General features: G+C 36.6%; 1 protein-coding gene across 1 annotated transcript in view; it reads right to left on the bottom strand.

Annotated features, from left to right (window-relative positions):
* Window positions 1–18,836, bottom strand: part of GDPD4 (glycerophosphodiester phosphodiesterase domain containing 4) — a 107,999-nt gene that overhangs the window by 26,260 nt on the left and 62,903 nt on the right. The window contains exons 10-11 of the mRNA XM_064575849.1: window positions 14,364–14,585; window positions 13,282–13,436 (exon numbers count right to left, since the gene is read on the bottom strand). Of these exons, the coding sequence (XP_064431919.1) occupies window positions 13,282–13,436; window positions 14,364–14,585 (377 nt within the window). The remainder of the gene's footprint in view (window positions 1–13,281; window positions 13,437–14,363; window positions 14,586–18,836) is intronic.

Raw genomic sequence — 18,836 nt, 5'->3', positions numbered from 1 at the left:
TCTACATAATTTAAGAGACTAATGCATCTAAAGAAAAAGCAATTAGTCTAAAAGATCGTACCCTTGTAATTTTGGTTTGTGACTCCACACATACCTACATTTCCTATGTAATTTAAGAGACTAGTGCGCCTGAAAGAATTACTAGCTTGTGTTTTGGAGCACACCATCTACAAAGACGTAATTATCAACAACCAGAAGAGGTAAGAATGAAGCTGTACAGGAGCAGAGTTTTCGTGTGTTACTGAAATTAAGCTGGTATAAGTTCAAATCAGAGTGTTAATAAATTTAGGATGTTAAATGTAATTCCCATGGTGACCACAAAGAAAATAGGTATAGAATAGACACAAAAAGAAATAAAAGATTTAAACATTTCACTACAAAAAAATTAAACATACATACATAAAATAGTATTACAGGAAATAAGGGACATAAAAGATATAAAGGCACATAGAAATAACAGTAAGAGATGACAGAAACAAAATAACAAATATTTACAGACATGACAAAAGTAACAAAGTGACCAAAGTTCCTCCTTCTCAGTAGTTATTTTAAATGTTAATGGATTAAACACTACAACAGACATTGGCAGAATAAATTAAAACATATGACCCAACTCTATGCTCTCTTCAAGAAATTTGTTTTAGATCCAAAGACACAGATTACAAATGAAGAATTAAAAAAAGATATTCTGTGCAAATTGTAACACAAATCAGCAGAGGTGGCTATACTGATACCAGACAAATAGGCTTTATATCAAAAAAGGTAACAAGAGGCAAAGAAAGAGGAGCGCCTGGGTGGCTCAGTCAGTTAAGCGTCCGCCTTCTGCTCAGGTCCTGATCCTGGGGTCCTGGGATCCAGCCCTGCGTCGGGCTCCCTGCTCATGGGAAGCCTGCTTCTCCCTCTCCCACTCCCCCTGCTTGTGTTCCCTCTCTCACTGTCTCTCTCTGTCAAATAAATAAATAAAATCTTTAAAAAAAAAAAGAGGCAAAGAAAGACACTATCTATTAATAAAAGGTTCAATATGGCAAGAAAATATAACAATTATAAACATTTATGTACCTAATTACAGACCAGGAAAATGTGTAAAGCAAAACCTGATGGAATGGAAGGGAGAAACAGACAGATGTACAATAATAGTTGGACACTTCAATACCCTACTATCAATAATGGATAGAACAACCAGATTAAAGGAAAGTAAGGAAACAGATGACTTAACACAAGAAACTAATTATATCTAACAGACATATACAGAATACTTAACAATAACAGCATTCACATTATTCTCAAGTGCATTTTACAGGATAGACCATGTGTTCGGCCACAGATTAAGTCTCAATAGATTTTAAAAGATAATTATCGGGGTGCCTGGGTGGTTCAGTCAGTTAAGCGTCTGCCTTCAGGTCAGGTCAAGATCCCAGAGTCCTGGGATTGAGCCCTGAATTGGGGCTCCCTGCTCAGCAAGGAGCCTGCTTTTCCCTCTCCTCCTCACTTGTGCTCTCTCTTGCTATCTCTCTCTCAAATAAATAAATAAATTCTTTAAAAAAATAAGAAAAATCTCAAATCAACAACCTATCTTTATATCTCAAGGACCTAGAAAAAGAACAAATTGACCCAACATAGCAAAAGGAAGAAAATAAAAAAGACTACAGCATCAATTAGAGAAAAGAAAACCTATAGGGAAAAATCAATGAAACCAAAAGTTAGCTCCTTGAATAAAATCAACAAAAGTAATAAACCTTTAGCTAGATGGACTAATAAGAAAAAAAGAGAAGAGATTCAAATACTGAAATCAGAAATGAAAGGACATTACTACCCATTTTACAGAAATAAAAAGAATTATAAGAGAGTACTATGAACAGCTGTACCCCAACAAATTTGATAACCTAGATGAAATGGACAAATTCCTAAAAACACAGAACCTACCAAGACTGAATCATCAAGAATTAGAAGATGTGAATAGATTTATAATGACTAAGGAGGTTGAATCCTTAACCAAAAATATCCCAACAAAGAAAGTCCTAGACCCAATGATTTCACTGGTGGATTCCACCAAACATTTAAAGAACTAATACCAACCCATTAGGATGGCTACATCAAAAAAACCCAGAAAACAATGATATGGAGGATATGGAAAAATTGGAACCTTTGTGCCATGCTGGTACAGCTGCTATGGAAAACAGTATGACAATACTTTCAAAAATTAAAAGTAGAATTACTACTTGTTTTGGAAAGATGGCAGAGTAGGAAGATCTTGAACTCACCTTGTCCTAGGGACATACAAACGTAACAGCAACATCTATGTGACTAACTCTGAAAACTACCTGAAGACTGGCAGAACAGATCCTCCATAGCTAATCATAGAGAGAAGGCCACATCGAAAATGGTAGGGGGGCAGAGACTTTGCTCAGAACCAAATTCTTGGTGGGACTAACCACAAATAGGAGTATATCACAATCACAGAGAAGCAAGAGGATCAGACTCCACACCAGGCATCCCTGGCGGGAGGATTTGCACTGCAAATGGGCCTGCTTTGAAAATGGGCAGGGCTTAACTCCAAGAGCTTTAATTATCAGCAGGGTTTAACTCTGTGAGCTTTAAAAATTCAGGAGACTTAATTCTGGGAGAGCTGGGGGTGACAGGAAACTGAGTCTCTGCACATAAAGAACCAGCATACTAAATAACTAGGCTGAGAAATAGAACAAAAGCAGCAGTTTGAAAAGTGCCTAGGGTATATGCAAAGGAGATGTATTGACCAATCTTAGAACATGTATGGGCGGGAGCAAAAATCTGCAGGAAATTTCTCAGGGAACAAAAGTGCTAGCAGGCAGCATTTGTCTCCCACTCTCCCAGCCCAGATAGCCAGATACTTGCAGAAGCCAGTGCTAACACTCTCCATCTGCCTTGCTAGCACCACATGTCCTGTCCTGGTGTTTCCCTGCAGACCCACCCCATCCAACACAGAGGCAAGGGTCCCTCCAAAGTGGCTCCTGCCCCATCACACCCTGAAGTCTGCCCCAGCTGGACCAGTGTCACTCCAAAGTGACTCCTGCCCTAGGAAGTGGAAAAACAACCCACACACCAGTGTGCCCACAGTTCTTGCTCTTAGCTGGTTGCACAGGGAGCAAGCACTGCCCTTTAGTGTGCCTACAGCTGTGGCAGGAGAGGCTAACTGCAGACAGCTAGAATGACTGCTGGCCCAATCCACCAACAAGCCAGTGGCTGCTGCAGGCAGGCCTCTCAACAACATGGGGGCCAAACCCTGCCTAGTGCATTCACACCAGGCAAAGTAGGTCATTGCAGCCATCTGGGCTGAAGGCAATCACAGCTCAGCTACAACAGGAGAGTGCAGGCAGCCCACACAGGGGACACTCCTAGAGCACCTGGTTCTGGTAACCAGAGGGGATTGTGCCATAAGGCAGCACAGGACCTCTTCTACAAAAGGCCACTACTTTCAAGACCAGTAGACATAACTGCTCAAGCTAATACATAGAAACAAACACACAGAGCTAGACAAAATGAAAAGACAGAGGAACATGTCCCATATGAAATAACAAGACAAAATCACAGTAAAAGAGCTAAATGAAACAGAGATAAGCAATATCCTGATAAAGAATTCCAAATAATATGCACAAAGATACTCAGTAAACTTGAGAGAAGAGTGGAGGAACTCAGTGAGAACTTCGACAAAAAGACAGAAAATATAGAAAATAACCAGTCAGAGCCAAAGAATCCAATAACCAAAATAAAAAATATACTAGAGGGAATCAACAGCAGATTAAAGGATGCCAAAGAATGGATCAGCAATCTGGAAGATAAGGTCATGGAAATCAACCAAGCTGAACAGCAAAAAGAAAAAAGAATAAAAAAATAAAACTAAGTTAAGGGAACACAGTGACATCAAGTGTAATAACATCACATTAGAGGAATCCCAGAAGGAAAAGAAAAAGAGAAAGGAGAAGAAAAATTATTTTAAAAAAGGATAACTGAAGACTTCCCTAATCTGGGGAAGGAAACAGATACCCAGGTCCAGAAGCACAGAGAGCCTTAAAAAGATAAATCCAAGGAGGTCCACACCAAAACATATAAAGTAAAATGGCAGGGTGCCTGGCTGGCTCAGTTGGTAGAGCATGTGACTCTGAATCTCAGGGTTGTTCGTTCAAGGCCCACGTTGGGCATGGAGCCTACTTAAAAAAAAAAAAGGCAAAATGGCAAAAAATAATGACAGAGAAGGAGAGACGATGTGTTTCTCAGATATACAAAAGTTCATCACCACTAACTCAGAATTATAAGAAAGGTTAAGGAGAATTCTTTAAGTGAAAAGAAAAGGCTAAAATTAGAAGAAAATTATGAAAGGGAAAAAATTCACAGGTAAAAGCAACCACAAATTAAAGGTAATAGATTAATCACTTATAAAGCAAGTATAAAGGTTAAATCACAAGAGTAGTAAAACTATTATGTAAAAAACTAAATATGTAAATAATCATATTTAGAGGTGCCTGGGTGGCTCAGTTGGTTAAGCGTCTGCCTTCGGCTCAAGTCATGATCCCAGGGTCCTGGGACCTAGCCCTGCGTCTGGCTCCCTGCTCAGCGGGGAGTCTACTTCTCCTTATGCCCCTCCCTCCCACTCATGCTCATTCTCTCACTCTCTCTCTCTCACCAAAAAACCCCCTAATCATATCTATAAAAAAATAATATCTATAAAAAATTTTGTATATCAAAGGATACACAAAATAAAAAGATGTAAAATATGACATCATATGCATAAAATGGGGAGGGGAAGTAAAAATTAGTGCTTTTAGAATGTGTTCAAACTTAAGTGACCATAAACTTAACATAGACTGCTATACACTTAAGATGCTATATATAAACTCAACAGTAACCAAAAATCAAAAACCTGTAATAGATACACAAAAATTAGAGAAAAGAATCCAAGCATACCACAAAAGAAAGCCATCAAAGCACAGGGAAGAGAGCAACAGAAGAATAAAGGAACAGAGAAAAACTACAAAAGTAACCATAAAACAAATAATAAGATGGCAATAACTCCATATATATATTATTAATTACTTTAAATGTAAATGGACTAAACACTCCAATCAAAATACATAAAGTGACAGAATGGCTAAAGAAAAAAAAAAAAAAAACAAGACCAATCTTATGCTGCCTACAAGAGACTCACTTTAGGCCTGAAAACAAATACAGACTGAAAGTGAATGGATGGAAAACGTATTCCATGCAAATGGAAGCAAAAAAAAAAAAATTAAAAAGGCCAGGGTGGCAATACTTATATCAGACAAAATGGACTTTAAAACACAGACTATAAAAAGAGACAAAGAACTGCACTACATGATGATAAAGAAATTAATTCAACAAGAGGATATAACAATTATAAATATATATGCACCCAAGAATGGAGCACCTATATATATATAAAGCAAATATTAACAGTTATAAAGGGAGAAATCAACAGTAATACAATTGTAATAGGGGACTTCAATACTCCTCTTGAAATCAATAGATAGATCACCCGCACAGAAAATCAGCAAAGGAACACTGGCTTTGAATGATACACTAGACCTAACAGATACACACAGAACATTCCATCCACAAACAGCAGAATACATATTCTTTTCAACTGCACAAGGAACATTCTCCAGGACAGATCACATGTTAGGCCACTAAACAAGTATCAATCAATTCAGGAAGACTGAAATTATATCAAGTATCTTTTCCAACCACAACAGCATGAAACTAGAAATCAATTATAAGAAAAAAAATTGGAAAACCACAAACATATGGAGGCTAAACAACATGCTACTAAATAACCACTGGATCAATGAAGAAATCAAAGAGGAAATAAAATTTACATAAACACAAATGAAAATGAAAGCACAATAATCCAAAATCTTTGGGACAAAGCACAAGCAGTTCAAAAAGGAAGTTTATAGTGATAAAGCCTAGCTCAAGAAACCAGAAAAACCTCAAATACACAACCTAATCTTACATCTAAAAGAGCTAGAAAAAGAACAACAAACAAAACCCAAAACAAGTAGAAATAATAAAGATTAGAGTGGAAATAAATAGACTTAAAAAAAAAAAAAGAACAAAAAAATTCAGTGACACCAAGAGTTGTTTCTTTGAAAAAATAAACAAAATTAATAAATCTTTAGCCAGACTCATCAAGAAAAAAAGACAGATGACTCAAATTCAGAAATCAAGGAGGAGAAATAACAATGAACACCACAGAAATACAAAGAATTACAAAAGAATATAAATAATTATATGTCAACAAATGAGACAACCTAGAAGAAATGGATAAATTTCAAGAAACATACAATTTTCCAAACTGAATCAGGAAGAAATAGAAAATCTGAACACACCAATCACTAGTAATGAAATTTAATCAGTAATCAAAAAACTTCCAAACAAAAGTATAGAACCAGATGGCTTCATGGGTGAAGTCTACCAAATATTTAAACAAGTGTTAATATATATTCTTCCCAAATTTTTCCAAAAAAATATAAGAAGAAGGAATACTTCCAAATTCATTCTATGAGGCTAGGAATACCCTGATACCAAAACCTGATAAGGACACTACAATAAAAAAGAACTACAGGCCAATATCTTTGATGAACATAGATGCAAAAATCCTCAACAAAATATTAGCAAACCAAATTCAACAATACAATGAAAAAATTAACCACCACAATGAAGTGGGATTTATTATAATTACACAAGTGTGGTTCAATATTAGCAAATCAACCAATGAGATATATCCCATTAACAAGAGGAAGGATAAAAACCATATGATCATCTCAAAAGATGCAGGAAAAGCATCTGAAAAATACATCTGTTCGTGATAAAAACTTTCAACAAAGTGTGGTTAGAGAGAACATACTGCAATATTATAAAGGCCATATATGAAAAACCCAGAGCTAACATCATACTCAATGGGGAAAAACTGAGAGCTTTTCCTCTAAGATCAGGAACAAGGCAAGATGTCTACTCTCACCACTTTTATTCAACATAGTACTGGACATCCTAGCTGCAGTAATCAGATAAGAAAAGGGAATAAAAGTCATTAAAATTCATAAGGAAGAAGTAAAACTGTCATAATTTGCAAATGACATGATACTATATATAGAAAACCCTAAGGAGTCCACCACAAAACTATTAGAAATGATAAATTAATTCAGTCAAGTTGCAGGATACAAATTTAATACACAGAAATCTGTTGTGTTTCTATACACTAATAATGAAGCCTCATAGAGAGAAATTAAGAAAACAATCCCATTTACAATTACACCAAAAAGAATAAAATCCTAGGAATAGATTTAACCAAGGAGGTGAAAAACCTGTACTCTGAAAACTACAAAACAATTAATGAAAGAAATTGAAGATGACACAAAGAAATGGAAAGAAGTCCATGCTTATGGATTGAAAGAATTAATATTGCTAGAATGTCCATACTACCCAAAGTAATCTATAAATTCAAATTATCCCTATCAAAATACCAAGAACACTTTCAACAGAACTAGAATATTCCTAAAATTTGTATGAGACCCCAAGACACCCCAAATAGCCAAAGCAATCTTAAGTAAGAACAACAAAACTGGAGGTATCACAGTCCTAGATTTCAAGATATACTACAAAGCTGTAATAATCAAAACAGTATGGTATGGGCAAAACACAGACACACAGATCAAAAGAACAGAGAGCCTAGAAATAAACTCACACACACATCCAGTCAATTAATCAAGGACAAAGGAGGCAAGAATATATGATTGGGAAAAGACAATCACTTCAATAAATGGTTCTAGGAAAAGTGGACAGCTACATGTAAAAGAATTAAAGTGAGCTGCTTTCTTATACCATTCACAAAAATAAACTCAAAATGAATTAAAAATCTAAATATGAGACCTGAAACCATAAAACTCTTAGAAGAAAACATAGGCATTAGGCCTAGAAACATTTTTCTAGATACGTCTCTAGGCATAGGGGAAGAAAAACAAAAACAAAAATAAACTACTGGGACTGCATCGAAATGAAGAGCTTTTGTATAGCAAAGGAAACTATTAATAAAATAAAAAGGCAACCAAGTGAATGGGAGAAGATATTTACAAATGATATATCCAATAAGGGGTTAATATAAAAAACATATAAATATATAACTCAACATTAAAAAATAATCTGATTTTAAAAACTGGCAAAGGATCTGAACAGATATTTTTCCAAAGAAGACACAGATGGCCAAGAGACACATGAAAAGATACTCAATCTCACTCTTCATCAGAGAAATGCAAATCAAACCACAATGAGACATCACCTTACACCTGTCAGAATGGCTAGTATCAACAAGGCAAGAAGTAACAGGAATGGTGAGGATGTGTAAAAAAAGGAACTCCAGTGCATAGTTGGTGGGATAAATTAGTACAGCCACTGTGGGAAACTGTATGGAGGTTCCTCAAAAAATTAAAAATAGAAATACTGTAAGACCCAATAATTCAACTACTGGATATTTACCCAAGGAGAACAAATACTATTTCAAAAAAATATATGCACCCCTATGTTTATTGAAGCTTTATTTACAATAGCCATGATATGGAAGCAGCCTAAAAGATGGAAGCAGCATGAAAAGATGAATGGATAAAGATGTGGTATATTTATATACAGTGAAATATTACTCAGCCATAAAAAGGAATGAGATCTTGCTATGTGCAATATAGCTGGACTTAGAAAATATGCTAAGTGAAGTAAGTTAGAGAAAGACAAATACCATATGATTTCAATTATCTGTGGAATCTTAAAAACAAAGTAAATGAATAACCAACCAAGAAACCAACCAACACAATAACAGACCTATAAATAGAACTGATGGTTGTCAGAGGGGATGGGGTTGGGGGGCCTGGGCAAAATAGGTAAAGGGGAGTGGGAAATACAGGCTTCCAGTTATGAAATGGGGATAAAAGGTACAGCATAGGGAATACAGCCAATGATACTGTAATAGCCTTATATGGTGACAGATGGTAGCTACACTTGTGGTGAGCATACCATAATGTGTAGAGTTGTGGAATCACTATGTTGTACACCTGAAACTAAAGTAACATTGTGTGTCAACTATACTTCAATAAAAAAATGTTTTGAGAAAAGTAAATTATGAGGCCAGATATATACTATCTATTCTACACTTTAAGATTTGAAAAAACTTAAGTATACATTTATTAGAGTATTATTATATAGTATGTATTTTTAGTTTTTAAAAAAGATTTATTTATTTTTTTAAAGATTTATTTATTTTAGAGAGAGAGCAAGCAAGCGCAAGCACAAGTGAGGGGAAGGGCAGAGGGAGAGGGAGAATCTCAAGCAGACTCCCCACTGAGCAAGGAGCCCAATGCAGGGCTCAATCTTATGATCCTGAGATCATGACCCGAGCTGAAATCAAGAGTTGGACGTTTCACCGACTGAGCCACCCAGTTGCCCCGGTGAGTATTTTACATTTGGAATTATTCACTAACATACTTACTATTTTAAACTCTATATCTAATTCCAGCTTTATATTATGTTCATAAGAAGGCTTATGTTCCTATTGTCATATCTAAAACTCAAACATAAAGATGCTACAAATAAAAAAAATAAAGAGCAAATTAAACTTTAAGTAGAAGAAGAAAATAATAAAGAACAGAAATCAGTGAAATGGGAAAGCAAATGTTCAATAGAAAAAGGATAACAAAGCCAAAATTGGGTGTTTTGGAATGATTAATAAAATTCACTAACTCCTAGCAAGACTGATCAAGGAAAAGAGGAAAAATAAAAATTTCTACTATCAAAATGTACTGGCAAATGACATATCTGATAAATGGTTAGTATCCAAAACCTAAAAAGAACTTATCAAACTCAACACCCAAAAAATAAATAATCCAGTTAAGAAATGGGCAGAAGACATGAATAGACACTTTTCCAAAGAAAAGTACACAGATGGCTAAAAGACACATGAAAAGTGCTCAACATCACTCGGCATCAGGGAAATACAAATCGAAACCACAGTGAGATACTATCTTACACCTGTCAGAATGGCTAAAATTAACAACTCAGGAAACAACAGATGTTGGTGAGGATGTGGAGAAAGGGGAAACTTTTGTACTGTTGCTGGGAATGAAAACTGGTGCAGCCACCCTGGAAAACAGTATGGAGGTTCCTCAAGAAGTTAAAAATAGAACTACCCTATGACCCAGCAATTGCACTACTAGGTATTTACCCAAAGGATACAAAAATACAGATTCAGAAGGGTACATGCACCCTCATGTTTATAGCAGCATTACCAAAAATAGCAAAACTATGGAGACAGCCCAAATGTCCACTGACTAATGAATGGATAAAGAAGATGTGGGGTGTGTGTACACACACACACACACACACACACAGTGGAATATTATTCAGCCATCAAAAAGAATGAAATTTTGCCATTTGCAATGATACAGATGGAGCTAGAGTGCATTATGCTAAGTGAAATAAGTTAGAGAAAGACAAATTCCATATTTGCCAAATTTCACCCATATGTGCCATTTAAGAAACAAAATAGATTAATATAGAGGAAGGGGGAAAAAAAAGAGGGAAGCAAATCATAGACTTTTAATTATAGAGAACAAACTGAGGGTTGATGGAGGGAGGTGGGTGGGGGATAAGCTAAATAGGTGATAGGTATTAAGGAGGACACTTGTGATGAGCACTAGGTGTTATATGTAAGTGATGAATCACTAAGTTTTACTCCTGAAACCAATATTACCCTATATGTTAACTAACTAGAATTTATTTTTTTAAGGTTTTATTTATTTATTTGAGAGAGAGCGAGAGATAGGGAGAGAGAGCAGAGCAGGAGAGAAGGGCAGAGAGAGAAGCAGGCTCCCTGCTGAGCAGGGAGCCAGACCTGAGCCAAAGGCAGATGCTTAACCGACTGAGCCACCCTGGCACCCCTAAAATTAAGTTATAAAAATTCCCACATCAGAAATAAAGCATAGGGCATCTCTATATTCAGATAATTTTGATTAAAATAATGTATTTAAAGCATTCTCAGTCAAAATGGCAGGGTCACAATATCTTGTGACAGTGGTCAGATAGACTATGAAGTGAGCATAATCACAGAGAATGCATTGGAAATGTGATCATAATTACAAATATTCTGGTCATAAACATTATACAAATAACTTAAGGTACAACTACTTAATTTCTTAAAATGTAGTGGTCCTTGAGGAGGAGGACTTGGAATAATGTACAACACATGAATTTATCACAGTCAGCTTTGCAGTATAGCTATACAGAAAAACCCTTATTGTCCTTATTAGAATACATGGTTTCCTTAAGGAAAAGGCTGTTGCCTTGCTTCTGACTTTTCACATAAAACTAGCAAGGTGCACTTGTACATATTATTACTCAGCAAATATTTGCTGAGCTAAATTAAACTGCTTGACTTTATAATAGGACTCAGGATACGATCCCTCTCAAATTTGATGCCAGTTGAAACTATGCCCATATAACTGTAGCCAAGAAATAACTTTAAAGACCTACGATGAAAGAATTTGGATTCTGGACTCTGTCAGACCTATATTTAAATCTCAGTTTGGGGGAGCCTGGGTGGTTCAGTCGGTTAAGTGGCTGCCTTCGGCTCAGGTCATAATCCCAGGGTCCTGGGATTGAGCCCCATATTGGGCTCCCTGTTCAGTGGGGAGCCTGCTTCTCCCTCTGCCCCTCCCTCCTGCTTGTGCGCTCTCTCTCTTTCTCAAATAAATAAACAAAATCTTAAAAAAAATAAATCTAAGTTTGGTCCCCTACTGACCAAGTATATCAATTTTGGTGAATTACCTAGCCTGTTTGAACTTTTCCTCTTTAGAGGCAAGTTTCCTCATTTGTAAAAGGGATAGTGATAATTTCCAGGGCATAGCATGTAAGGATGGTGATGATAAAAGCAGCAGCTAACACTTAATTGTGTACTTACACTTGCCCAGCATTCTGCATGTGCAAAATATGAAGAATATTCTCATCTAATCTTTTCACCAGTCCATCTATGTTATTGCTATTCTTTTTTCCCCCCAGGTTATTGCTACTCTTAATTTACAAATGAGAAAACCGACGATTAGAAATTTGTCCAAGGTCATGTGTGTGTAGCTGATGAGTAGGCCATGATGTGAAAAAGAGCCTGTGGTCTAACAACCATAGAACTTGACACATAATAAAGGTTCAATAAATGGAAGCTGTTATAATTATTTTTCAACTACTAGATTGATCTAAATTATGAGTAGGAGAGAGGGACATCCATCATAGAGCTATTTTCTATTTGAAAAAAGTAAAAGGAAAGAGAAATACACTCAAAATAGAAGTAGCAGTTAAGCAAAGAGAAATCTTCTGATTGGGAAATAGAAGTAAAACATTGTTAAAAGAAAAAAGACAGTATTTCATGATCAACCACCACATGGCCAGAGAGGCAGGAAAAGTGAGAACAGGAGCAGAAGTAAATCCAACAGCTTAGTTCATGGCTTGAGATGCAGAAAGGTATCTAGTGGGAATTTTTATTAAGCCCAAGGAGATTTTGGATATATATCTCTCCAAGGAAAACTCTGTCTTTGAAGCATTTAAAATCATCTGAAAAAATTTACTTTTAAAACTAAGAGAAAGGAAATATGGATTAAATTAAGCAGTGATTAATAATAGTTAAGTTTGGAAAAGTTGCCATTTTATTCCCTGGTGCTTTTAATTTGAAAAATCTGTCACTAATTACATATTTATAAATGTAGCTAATAATTTTAGTTTCTTCTCATGCTTGGCTGTTTTAAGGTTTTTTTTTTAAATGATTTAGTTATGTTCTTAATTATCCTTATAATAAATCTGGCTTTCTGGACCACAAAGCTATTTATGAAGTACTGCATTCCATCTGATAATGGCAGGAGGAAATAAACAATTTCCTGATTTCTGACTGTTCAATGATCACCTTATATAAGAACAAAACCACCAAGCATGAAAAAAAGCGTGTTGAATGATAACAGATTGGAAATGAAGAGAAGGGGCTGAAGACTATGTTCAAGGGACATAGTCTACACTTGATAAATGTTTGCTGGCAGAGGGAGGGAGGAAGATAGGGTGGGAAGAGGAAGAGGGGAAAATAGGGGATTCCAAAAAGAGATATACAAAGTAATCCTGAGATGAGAAGGAGAAGCTAAGGAGCTTGGTGGGAGTGCAGATTTTATGCAAGTAGGGCAATACCTGCCAAGAGAAGTGTGGTCAAACTCTTACCTCAACCCATTGTGGAACAACCTCTTGTAGTCAACATTTATTCTACTGATATTTTCTTTTGTAAGATGTTCAATGGAAAATAACCGGCCCACTTGCTGAAAACCAGGAGCTGCGTTTCTGACATACTGCCTATCGAAATTTGGCAACCAAAAAATCTGTAAGGTGAAAAAGGAAGTCTTTCAGTGGATAATCAGCTCTCCAGGTACAAAGAGCCCCAGGTAGAATAAACGGAGCCTCATTCCAGCATTGGTAACAGTCTATAGGTAGTGGAGAGAGATTCTAGTTCTTGGTGAAAGTGAACTTGGCTTAATACCGTCTAATGAACTCTTACAATGGGGCCATTCAGCAAGGTTGTTCTGGAACTGAGAGTTAACATGCTGAGTCAAAGGCCCATTGTGTTCAGATAGCTTCACACTAGCCAAAGTGGATGAGGAGTTGGTAGGTGTGGATGAAAGGTAGGAATCATATTTCTTCTGGTTGATGACACTAAAAATCATCTTTGAAAGGGGTCATTTCCTGTCAATGGGGAATACTTTAATGATTCATCTGTGGAAATAGTTCCGTTTGCAAGAAAACACATATTTGTTTCACTGAGCACTCTACCACATTCTGAGAACTTAAGAGATTTGGAATGATAGCTCAAGCGCAGAGAATTGCTTCTGAAAAACATGAACAAATCTCTGCTCAAATAAGAACCTGCTGTTTCTTCTGTATCATTAATTAAAGCCAAATCCTCAAAGCTTCAGTGTTTCCCAAGCCCCTTCTAATAGTTCTATGCTAGTGATGGTGCAGATCACATCACATAATCATTACACTCATGCCTTTTTAACAGAGTGCTGTTACTTCATTTGGTTTGGAGTAGCAAACAGCTGCCATGTTTTCCCCCACTGGGGAAAATTTAACTGGGTCATTCTTAGATTGCCATATGTAGCTATCTAAGTAATAACCTCCATTTCTACAGATAGTAAAATTATTTGGGCATCTCAGGGAAGATCTACAGGGTAGGTCAAGTTCAACTGCTATGCTCCTGGGACATGCTACCCACCTCCCAAACTCTACCATAAATAATGAGGTAGACATACCAGATGTTGCTCAATTTTAGAGTCAAGGATCACGCTTACTACATGACGAATAAATGTGTTTCTGAGAGGATGTTTTTGTGGAGGGGCATTAAGATCAAATATCACAAATTTTCTTTCCTTCTGTGCAAGTTCCAATAAATCGGTTAGTTTTGGAATCGTCTGATTTTCTGCTTTTTCACGATCAGCCTTTGATAGGGGTTTCATTTTGTAAAATGGTTTCGACTAAAAACAAATACATCAAAGAATACATTGGCTCCTATCAAAAGCAATTTCCAATTTTCCTGCTGTATAGCCCCACACCCAGACCTACCTCCCTTTTGCTCCATTATCATTCAACCCACCAGACCCTCTGAGATACTGGTCCTGAGATAAGAGTTGCCAAGAAGAGAAATTAAATGTAATCTTCATAGGTAATTATGGCATTTGGAATGATTTCTTCTACACTGTAGAACATGTGCTTGCACCAAAGGTCCTTCATATTTTTGTCTTGACCTTCCTTTTCAGCTTTTTTTCTACAACTTGAGGTAATAAAATCTCTTTTTATAAAAGTCACACTGGCTTCCCACATTTGCTCTCACTATTCTAGTTTTATGCAATGGAAAGAAAATAGGTTTTGGCTTCAGATTAAATTGGATTCAATCCCAGCTCTATCACTCATTGGCTTTCCTTGACGAATCCACCTGTTAAAATCTATTTTTTTTTAAGATTTATTTATTTGAGAGAGAGAGAGAGAGAGAGAGAGAGAAAGCACAAGCAGAGGGAAGAGGCAGAGGGAGAGAGAGAAACAGACTCCCCACTGAGCAGGGAGTCAGACTCGAGACTCAATCCCAGGACCCTGGGATCATGACCTGAACCAAAGGCAGACGCTTAACTGACTGAGCCACCCAGGCGCCCCTCCACCTTCCTAAACCTACAAAGCCCAGCTTAAATGTTACCTCCTTCGTGAAGCCTTCCTTAAATATTCCTGAACTAAAGAGACTTTGATGGTATTAAACTGCAAAGGCTCATTTTTATGCCTCAGTTGTATGTTTCATTCTGCTTTCTACTTGTTTATGTCTTAGACCAGATTCAAGTCCTGGTTTCATAGGTGTCTTGCTGTGTAACCTTGGTAAAACCATTTATATTCTCAGAGTCTTCATTGCCCAAACTATAAAATGGGGGAGGAGAGAAGTAATCTATGTATTTCTCAGGATTATTTTGAATATTAAATACAATAAAAATTTACAGCATCTACAAGCATGTCTAGTACATGGAAAAGTGCAGAATTCACAATAGTTCCCTCACTCCCTACTGCCTCTACTGGATTGTACCTCCCTTATGGCAGGAACTGTCATATTTTCTTTGCAATACACAGCATTTCATTTTACACATCAGTCCATATGTATATTAGCTATATTAAATTTAATAGAGGACTACTTTTATAATCATTTGCCCATTTTAGATCATTTGTAGGTGAAGTCAGTGATAAAAGGCTACTTCTAAGAAGGAAACAGGACATGGGTCCTTTTCTCAAGAGGCAAGTAATCTCTTTTTCCTACATAACTTTCTTTGTTCTCATTCTTACCCTATTTCCTCCCCTTCCCCTGACCTCCTTCTTCTCAGCAAAGAAATTATCATCTTGTACAGTATCCTCATGCTAGAACAGGAGTCAGGCCATAGAAGTCAAGTTAAACCACGGTCTAGATCTGAGCTGAGGTCTATTATTAAGGGTTTTCTTAATCCTCAGGAAAAGAGAACATGTGCTTCAAAATTTAATATATTGTTAGATTCTACCAAATCTAGACCAACTGATTCACTTAATTATTAGACCTTCATGTGGGGAAAATTATTAAAAGAATGGGAAAGACCAAGACAGAACTTAAATAACTCAGCTGTGCATAATTTTAAAAATGTCCCTGAATGGGCAAAAAGAATAGGAAATGCACTGTACAAGGACATTTATAAAGCCTTTCCTTTAAGGATAAATTAAACAAGAGGAGAATTTAAAACTAGATTCCAGTATTTGGGGTTTAAATAGTATTATGGGGTAGCTTTAAATAATATTATGGGATAGTTCTTTTGTTTTTAAAGATTTTATTTATTTATTTGAGACAGAGAGAATGAGAGACAGAGAGCATGAGAGGGAGGAGGGTCAGAGGGAGAAGCAGACTCCCTGCCGAGCAGGGAGCCCGATGTGGGACTCGATCCCGGGACTCCAGGATCATGACCTGAGCCGAAGGCAGTCGCTTAACCAACTGAGCCACCCAGGCGCCCCATGGGATAGTTCTAACAGCAGAAGTACATTGAGCCTTTTCTGGGGGAGGGGTATATAAAATAGGGGACTTAGTGAGAAAAAAAAAAAAAAACTGGAACGGGACACAGCCAGTTTAGACTATCTCCAACATATGGTTGAACATTTTCAAAAAAGCCCTAGGAAGTAACAAGCTAGAAATGAAAACAAACTTCTGGTTCTCCACATGAAACACCTGGTTCCTCAAATAAAAACAACACTAAAGAGTCCTCAGTTCTCTATGCTTATGCTTAGAGAAATTACAAGTAGGACCATCCAATGCACCATATTGGTAAGAAATACAACAATTTTCCAAAATCTGCCCAATAATGCCACTTAAAGGGAAACATTACCACTCAACATACAGTTCTGAAGAGAACTGTCTGTAAATATAGATGAACAACCACACAACTTCCTGTTGATACAGGTGCCACTACCTTTACTATTAATTCTACTACCATGAAAAATCAGATCGTTCAAAGTACTGAAACCACTGAAGTAGTGGGAGTTTCTAACAATCTTAAACCCTTTTCAACATCCCAACCTGTAACTGTTATTTTTGTCAGAAGAACACTCCTTCCTTCTCCATGGCACTTTCCTATAAATTGCATCATTAGGAATCTACTCTGCAAAAAAGATCCACCAAAAGAAATATACCACAGACAAAATATTTTCAGGAGTTGCAGAAAATTCTACTACACATTACCAAATTATGGTTATGGACATTAGTACACTTGAGTCAAACAACAACCAAATAATTGGCCGTGGTACCAGAACCACTGGGAAAAGATAGAATAATTGGGAGTCAAACCCGTAAGGGTTCAGACTGACTCTGTTGACACCATTGCCTAAAAACCTCTTAATGCTGAAGTTAAGGAAGATCTAAGCCAACTGTAACAGACTTTTGATACAACAAGGATTAAGTATCCCTCACATTAGTCCAAGCAAAATGTCTGTTTAAAAAAAAAACAACAACCCAAAACTGTGATGGTAAAGGATACCAATTCATCTAACATCTGTAAGCTATTTACCAAAGAGTTATATCTCGTTTTCTAGTATTGCCTAACCCAAATGTATTCTCTTTGGCCCTGTCTTTCTTTCATGTTTTAGCTGAGGAAGATAGCCAATATTCACTGCCCTCACCAAGGAACAATCAACAATTTACCTGGAAAGTTATGCTTCAGACATTTACTGAAGCCCCCATCCTACTTATCTCAAATCTTAAACCAAGATCATAAGGATATACAGTAATGCATCTTGAAATTGTAAGATCAACTATATATTCATAGAGCTTCTAAAAAGAAATTATAGTTCTACAAAATAACAACTCATTATCCAGGGCTCAGCAAACTTACTCTGTGAAGGGCCAGATACTAAATATTTTTGACTCTGTAAGACATACAGTCTCTGCCACAACTACTCAACTCTATTATGCTGTAAAAACAGCAACAGACAATCCGTAAGTGAATAAGCATGGCTATATACCAATAAAATTTTATTTATTGACCCAGAAATTTGAGTTTTATATCATTATTACAGTTCATGGTAGTATTTTTCTTTCGATTTTTTCAACCATGTAGGGATGTAAAAAGCCACTTTTACTAGCTCACAGGCTGTGTAAAAATAGCCAGTGGCTGGATTTGGACAGCAAGCCACTGTTTGCCGAAACTTGATCTAGGCCATGATATATTGGTTGTGGAAGGACATAATCTAATGAGAGATTACAAATTACCCAGAATTATCCAAGGCCAAACACTAAGGACAACGAAATAATTTCTGGAATTAGTTGGATGTTGTAGAGTATACACAGCAAGCTCTTTTGAAATAGGCCTCTGTATGATTTAACTTAATCAAACATCTTGGGAACCATTCTCACAAAACACAGAAACCAAAAACACCTTCAGTAATCTCAAAATATTTCTTCAACAATCATCTTTGCTGATCTTCCAAATCATAATAAACCTTTCTTTGAATGAAAGTACACAAAAGGGGAGGCCATGGTCTAAAAGTATTAACTCAACAACCTGGCACACATCAAAGACTCATTGCCTATTAATGCCTATTCCTTGATCCAGTAGCAAGGCTCTTTATCTTTGCCTCAGAAGAAATGCAAACTGATTCAACCACTCTGGAGAACAGTTTGGAGGTTCCTCAGAAAGTTGAAAATAGAACTACCCTACAATCCAGCAACTGCACTACTAGGT

The sequence above is a fragment of the Mirounga angustirostris genome, unplaced genomic scaffold (genome assembly GCF_029215605.1).
Source record: "Mirounga angustirostris isolate CCGP_5_RB_7025 unplaced genomic scaffold, mMirAng1.0.hap1 SCAF_13, whole genome shotgun sequence".
NCBI lineage: Eukaryota > Metazoa > Chordata > Mammalia > Carnivora > Phocidae > Mirounga > Mirounga angustirostris.
The sequence above is the reverse complement of the archived record's forward strand: the minus strand, read 5'-3'. Positions and strand labels throughout refer to the sequence as shown.